At 48.8% G+C, this 7,536-nt stretch overlaps 2 protein-coding genes across 4 annotated transcripts in view; one reads left to right on the plus strand and one right to left on the minus strand.

Annotated features, from left to right (window-relative positions):
* Positions 1–1,979, plus strand: part of TXNDC16 (thioredoxin domain containing 16) — a 41,091-nt gene extending 39,112 nt beyond the window's left edge. For all 3 annotated transcript variants that reach the window (XM_062618494.1, XM_062618496.1, XM_062618495.1), the window contains exon 20: positions 409–1,979. In XM_062618494.1, coding sequence (XP_062474478.1) covers positions 409–692 — 284 coding nt within the window. In that variant the 3' untranslated portion in view covers positions 693–1,979. The remainder of the gene's footprint in view (positions 1–408) is intronic.
* Positions 1,980–2,080: 101 nt separating this feature from the next.
* On the minus strand, positions 2,081–2,719 carry LOC134163568 (uncharacterized). Its single transcript, XM_062618517.1, has one exon. It carries the CDS (start codon positions 2,702–2,704, stop codon positions 2,081–2,083), a length of 624 nt encoding a protein of 207 aa, XP_062474501.1. The 5' UTR covers positions 2,705–2,719.
* Positions 2,720–7,536: the final 4,817 nt, after the last annotated feature.

A 7,536-nucleotide genomic window follows, 5' to 3' on the forward strand; every position in this document is an offset into this window, starting at 1 on the left:
ATAATGGGACCACTTCCTCCTTGTGTAGACAGCAGTCCCCTCACTCCTGATGATGTCCCAGTAGTGCGCAGTCACTGAAACAGTCTATCTGGGGCCTGAATGAAACATCCACCACTGGTGGACAGACACCCAGTGTGACCTTTGCAGTGGGGGTGTCTGAGGACCACCACAGCCTTCGGGAACAGAGCCTTGACCAGCTCCAGTAAATATTAATGCACCTCAGGCTGGCTTAATTTGGGTAGTGGTATGAGTTTTGGAGGAAAGAGGGTGATCTTTAAGAAACAGTCTTTAATTTTGCATTCATTTGAAGGGCAAAAAAAAAGCTGTAATTCCTTTGAAAGGGAAGTGTCTGTGAAGTGGAGCTGCTTAGCTCTTAACTTACTAACATGGGACTGTATTTGCTTTCAGGTACCTTGTCTGAGGAAGACTGGAAACCACCTCTTCCTGCTTACGACTTCCTTCAGATGATGGAGACTGCCATGCCTGAGCTCCCACTCCACACGTCCCACCACCACAAGGACACACTGAAACAGCACCCGTCTGAAAGCCCAGGAGGGGACACAGTCATGCAGGATGAGCCATCCCAGGAAACCAAGGCAGAGAAAGTGGGGTCCCCTGGGAGGGACCTGCGTGGGACAGCCCCGAGGCTGGCAGCAAGGGAGAAGCAGGCCAAGAGACACAGCGAGCTCTGAGAGCTGGGCATAACCGTCCCCAGGGCAGTGAAAGATGTGGGATGGTGCCTAGAAAACCCTCTCACTTTCCCAGCCCTGTATGAGCCTTTACATCAAGGAGAGAAGTGCTTTTAGCCGAAAATTAATGGTGAAGGGATAAAACAGCCCCTAAGTCTCAGTGTGAGCTCCCAGCTGCAGTGTGTGCTGGTCACTGTGCAGTGGCTGTGATTTCTGATGTCAGGAATGTGACCATACACCCCATGCGCTGGCCCTGCTCAGCCTGCTGTTGGGATTGCATTTCACAGCAAGCAGTGAGAGCAGATCTGCAAGGAAGGTTGCTGTGAGGAAGCTTGGCCATCCCCATAGCTGTGGGAGAGATGGGGTGAGCTAACCACATGCTAGAGGCTCTTCTGCATAGCTGGAAAAGTCGACTCAGCGGGGTACTGCTCTGCAGTTTCTGTCTCACACATAGGTGCTTTGGTTGCCCCCACACAGGAAGGGTGAGTGATTCCAGGATAAAAAATACATTTCTGTCCTTCCAGTTGCAGCAGCAGCTCTACTCCTGTGTTGGCAAGTCCTGCTCTCAAATAGCAATGTGGAGCTGGGAGGGAAAGCATGCCCACCACTCTCCAGGGCTGCTTAAACTGGCACCCACTTGTGTTTACACCTGACTTGTGAGCTGCATTTGTGAGCATGTTCATCCTCAGGGGCTAGAGAAGTACCTGGTTAAAGGAGTGTTATTACGAAGGCCGGGGCTCAGATCGTCACAACAGCCATGAATAGCTGGGACAAAAATCCGCTAGCAAATCCCAAGGGCAGGAAGGTTGGAAGATGGCTTTGCTCAATGCTGGCATTTTCTTGGTTGCAAGCCCAGGGATTATTTGCAGCCTTGATTTTATTTTGCTCCTGGTAACAGCAGCGAGGTTGGTGCCTATTGAGCTACATGCAGGGAGAGAGGTCTGCAGAAACCCCAACACTTTGGAAACAAGGAGGGAGATGAAGGGCCGGGCTGGCAGTGCTGGGGGCAGACCCTTCCGAGGTGGGATGGAGCTGCTTCATGTCCATATCTAGGTACAGAGTGGCTTTCCAGACTCTGCCCATCTCCTGGGGACAGCAAAAGTTCTGTCATTCCTTGCTGGAGTACCTGAGCATGCAGGCCAGCATGGGAAGTGGGCTGGGGAGACATGTTTTGGGGGAAGCTTTGTCTGATCCCACCCATGGCATGACAATCTTCCCACCCCCTTCAATAAACATCGGCTCCCTTCCACAGCACTACTGAGATGTGCCAGGAGGGTCCGATACTCCTTCTCCTTCTTCTGGTTCTGAAGTTACTGGGGAGGGGGAAAATTCATGGTAAGGAACTTCTGAGACTACTGTAACATCTGTATTTCTCATCCTGCAAGCAGCATTCATTGCACGAGCATACAGTAGACAGGCTCGTCTTCCTGGGGACACCAGCAATCAAAGGTGTTGCCCACCCCTATGGCTGGTCCCAGCTCCAGGAAGAAACCCTTTGACAAGAAACTGGACCATTGGCAACCAATGAAGAGGCTTTCAACCACTGCATCCACCCCCTCGCTCTGGTTCCACAGTTCGTCCGCTGACCACTCATTGCGCATTGCAGTGTATGTGTCCAAATCTGCCACACCAACAGCATCTTCTTCACTGTCTTCTTCTTCACTGTTTTCCTCCTCTTCACTGCTGACACTGCTGCCCACCTCAGGGCTTCTTTTGCTAGAGCAGCAGCAGAGCCCCACAGTCAGGAGGAGCAGGAAGCCAGCAGTCACCCAGAATTTCCAGTTCCACAAGGCAGCAGAGAGCAGGCCACTCCAGGTCACACAAGTTTGCTGTATTCCCTTCATCTCCTCAACCTGCTGCTGCAGCTGCTGCACCATCCGAGCCATCTCCTCGTTACGCATCTCCAAATGCAGCTGCATGCAGTCATGTGTGGCTTCATCCAGCTCATCACTGACCATGAGCACATTCGAGAATATGCTAAGCATAACCCAGAGTAAGAGCTTTGTGAGAGCCATGGCCTGCAGGAGAAAGAGGGAGTTCAGTGGGGCTGGGATGCTCTATGGCATACTGAACTGAGTTAAAAAACAGTGCTTCAAAATAATAAATCACAGAAATTAATAACAGAACAGTGCTCTCTGTTGATTTTTGATTTCTGCCTGTCTCATCAGTCTCCGATGCCTCCTTCTTTCAGTCTGCAGATGTCTTTGTGTTGATAATGTAGAAGCCCTTGATTTGGGCAGGTTATGCAGAGTAGAACAGGGTGTTTGACATCTACCTACAGGTTAAACCTCACTTTGGGGAGAAAAAAAAGAGTTTCATTTTATAGATTGCTGTTATAACTGGAAGCACAGAAGGATTCACTGATGTGCTTCATGTAGCAAAGAGCGCTCCTAGCAAAATCAAGATCTTGATTTTCCTCTCCCATTCCTCTATCCCCCCTAGCAACCCCCTCCCCAAATCTCTCCACCCCAACTATTTCCTGATTTTTAGTCTCTTCTCACCTGTCCCTTCCCACCATGAATGCTTTGCACCTGCTGCAGCACCAGTCTGAATGAGTCATTGCCTGGGACAAGGTGTAAAACCCTGCCTGCGGAGGGTTTCTAGTCCTGTTGGGCTAGCTGTGGTGTCCCTAGTGTGGAAAAAAACAGGTGTATGTGCGTGTGTGTGTGTGTGTGTGTGTGCATGTGTGTGTGTGTGTGTTGGGGGGAACAAGTGTAGCAATCTTTGAGATTTTCTCACTGGAGGAGAATCTGTAACAGATGGAAAACTGGTAAGAGTACTGTAGGCCTCATTTCTGCATCTTCCTGCCATTACTGTCTCTGTACTGATTCATGGATGGTAGCAATTTCCCCGTGGGGGTACTTGCAGCAATGGAAGCAGAGCAACTGGCAGCGCAGAGGTAAACCCATCTGGGCTGCTGCACTGTGGCAAGATACTGCTGCCCGGGTGCAGAACCTGGTGGTGAAGGTACGTCATGTAGATGCTCATGTACCTAAGAGTCTGGCCACCGAGGGACACCAGAACAACCAACAAGTGGATAAAGCGGCTAAGATTGAAGTGGCTCAGATGGACTTAGATTGGCAGCATAAAGGTGAATTATTTTTGGCCCGGTGGGCCCGTGACACTTCAGGCCATCAGGGCAGAGATGCAACATACAGATGGGCCCGTGATCGAGGGGTGGACTTAATAATGGACACTATTGCCCAGGTTATTCATGAGTGTGAAACATGTGCTGCAATTAAACAAGCCAAGCGGTTAAAGCCTCTTTGGTATGGAGGACGATGGTTGAAGTATAAATATGGGGAGGCCTGGCAGATTGACTATATCACACTGCCACCAACCCGCCAAGGCAAGCGCCATGTGCTTACCATGGTGGAAGCAACCACCGGGTGGCTGGAAACATACGCTGTGCCCCATGCCACTGCCCGGAACACTATCCTGGGCCTTGAGAAACAGATTTTGTGGCAACACAGCACCCCAGAGAGAATTGAGTCAGACAATGGGACTCATTTCCGGAATAACCTTATAGATATTTGGGCCAAAGAGCATGGCATTGAGTGGGTATATCACATCCCCTACCATGCACCAGCCTCTGGGAAAATGGAACGGTACAATGGGCTGTTAAAAACTACACTGAGAGCAATGGGTGGTGGGACTTTCAAACACTGGGATAAACATTTACCAAAGGCCACCTGGCTGGTCAACACCAGAGGATCTGCCAACAGGGCTGGCCCAGCCCAGTCAGAACTGTTACATACTGTCGAAGGGGATAAAGTTCCTGTGGTGCACATAAAGCATTTGCTGGGGAAGACAGTCTGGGTTATTCCTGCTTCAGGTAAAGGCAAACCCATTTGTGGGATTGCTTTTGCTCAGGGACGTGGATATACTTGGTGGGTAATGTGGGAAGATGGGGAAGTCCGATGTGTACCTCAAGGGGATTTGATTGTGGGGGAAAACAACCAATGAGCTCAACTGTATGCTGTTGCCTGCTATGTAGCACTTCTATAGCTCACCAACTAGATGTCTTCAGGTCACCAGCAACAGGCCCTGACTTCCCTCCGACCATCATCCCAACAAAGAATGAACTTTGACAAAACCAGACCAGCCCACCAGTGACCGGACGAGTTCTGTGGTGTCTTCAGCAGGCAACAGTCCAACACTGCACACTGTCTCTCCTGCTCTGAAAGACTGTTACAAGAGATAGAGCCCAACATCATGGACCAGATGAACTCATCAGCTTTATAGGGAATGGTCCATGCACTAAGGAATGATATATCTCTGTGTGTGTGTGTGTATATATACACACAGGTGTCCTAAGGCGAGGTCAGGGAGGACAGAAACCTCCCGCGGAGCAGAAGGGCAAACGCTCACTTGATCTTGATTTCCAGTACGAATACAGACCATGAAAGCGGGGCCTCATGATCCTCCTGGCTTTTTGGGTTTTTGATCCTTCGACGTCGGCTCTTCCTATCATTGTGAAGCAGAATTCACCGAGCGTTGGATTGTTCACCCACTTATAGGGAACGTGAGCTGGGTTAGGCCATCATGAGACGGGTTAGTTTTACCCTACTGATGATGTGTTGTTGCAATAGTAATCCTGCTCAGTACGAGAGGAACTGCAGGTTCAGACCCCTGGTGCATGCGCTTGGCTGAGGAGCCACTGGTGTGAGGCTACTACCTGAGGGCCTATGACTGAGTGCCTCTAAGTCAGAATCCCACCTAGACGCTTGATGTTGTGCTGTTGCGTCATTGGTCGCTTGTGATTGACCCAGGAGATGACAGTGCTGTTCAGAATGTGTGGGTTAAAGCCTTTCCTGAATCTTTGTTAGTGAACACGGGCCTTCCTCACAGGAGAAGGAAAACTCCTATCTTCAAACCCAGGCTGATGGAGCTCGTCTGGCCTTGTCAGGTCTTCCATCAAAGAGAAGGACACTCTTACAAAACCTAAGACCTGAGGACTTTGCTGTCACCGTCCTAGCTCGCTAGGCTGTGGCAGTTAAACCTCAGTTGTAAAGGGTGCGGCCAGTTCTGCGCCAGCTGTGCTTCACCTAAAAAATCCGCTGTGCAGGCTGGAAGGGCTCACTCTCACTTGTCTGTATGGACAGGCGAGGGTCGAAACGGCAGGTGACAAGGTGCATGGGAAGCTGCAGATCCAACCTTGCATGCGGACAGAGCAGCGCATGGGTCACTCGAGATTGCTCAGGAGATGACAGTCCTGGTCGGACACTTCCTCATTGCCTAAGGACCCTTTTTTCCAACCAGATTTGCATTTCCCACATGCCCTTGGTCATCGTGCTTGTAGTGAGCGTGGTTCAAGCCCTTCCCAAATCTTCGCTCGCGAAGCCAAGCCATCAATATATGTGTATATATCTCTCTATATATATGAGACAAAAGGTATGCTATGTTTTAAAATATGGGATCTGAGCATGATGTTTCTTTTTTTCCCCCCAAGACCCCTTTGGTATTCAAGCCACTGGCGGAGAGATATTGAAAAGCTTTTAGAGGAAACATAGAGGGTGTACCAAAACCGAGACAGTAATGAAAGGAAAAAATAAGTCAAACAATTACTCATGCAACCATTGCAGCCTTAGGGAAAGGAAACTTTCAGGGCAATGAAAAAACTCAAGGTACGTGAAAAGATTGCTTTGGGGGTTGTAAATTGAGGGCCCCTGATAATACAGTAGGGGCTGATCATTATGCTTTTTTGTAAACAGACAGAGCACTGAAAAAGGCAGTGTCTCAGACTGAAAAGGGAGGGGGACACACCTCCCATGCCTTGCTGAATGGGAAATAGAACAGGGGGGAACAGAGGGTTGAACCCCGGCCAATCCCCCCTTATAATGAAGCTGGGGAAAGAAGACACAAAGGGAGAATTTCCAGTAGACACCGGGGCTGTTTGCTGTGTTAAATCAACAATTAGCTTTGATTGATAATGAATCTTTAAATGTGATTGGGGCGACAGGCCAGCAACAGAAGGTACCATACATGCAACCTCTCCAATACAAAATGGGTAAAATGATAGGAATGCATAATTTTTTATATGTGCCAAATACCCCAAAATCATTATTAGGAAGGGATCTATTAGAAAAATTGGAAGCAGAGATCAAGTTTAAAAATGGTGAAATACAAATTAGAGACAACAAATTAATCAAAATACTAAGTTTAGCTCTCATCCAGCCACACGTAACAAAGCAGGTCCCCTTGGACAGCTCAGATCAAGTCTATTCAGGAGTATGGGCCAGCAGAATACCGGGTAAGGCAAAGCATGCCAAACCACTCCAAGGAAGACTGAAGCCCAGGGCACAACCGGTAAGGAAATATAACACCCCCATTTTGCCAGTCTGGAAGGAGGATGAGAAAAGTTATCGATTAATACAAGATGTAAGAGCTATCAATAAAATAGCGCTTTATAAATGTAGAACTTTATCCTGTAGCAGCCAACCCTTATACCTGGTTAACAAAACTAAGAGGGAATCTTGTGTGGTTTACTGTTTTAGACTTATAAGATGCCTTCTTCTGCGGGCCCTTGGAGCCAGAGACCCAAAAATTGTTTGCTTTTGAATGGAAAAATGACCACGTTACCCCAAGGCTTCATAAAATAGCCCAGCATTATTTGGAAACCAACTGGCAAAAGACCTTGAAGACTGGGCGGCACTCCCTGGGGAAGGAGTTTTGCAGCAGTACGTGGATGACCTGTTGATAGCCACCGAAACCTTGAACAACTGTGGGGAATGCACGGTAAGCCTGTTAAATTTTCATGGACTTGAAGGATATAAGGTATCTCAGCAAAAGGCACAAACAGTGAAGCAAGAAGTCACCTACCTGGGATATGAGGTCTCAGGGGAGC

The sequence above is a fragment of the Pezoporus occidentalis genome, unplaced genomic scaffold (genome assembly GCF_034315485.1).
Source record: "Pezoporus occidentalis ecotype Australia unplaced genomic scaffold, CSIRO_AGI_Poc_V1 ctg200, whole genome shotgun sequence".
Lineage (NCBI taxonomy): Eukaryota > Metazoa > Chordata > Aves > Psittaciformes > Psittacidae > Pezoporus > Pezoporus occidentalis.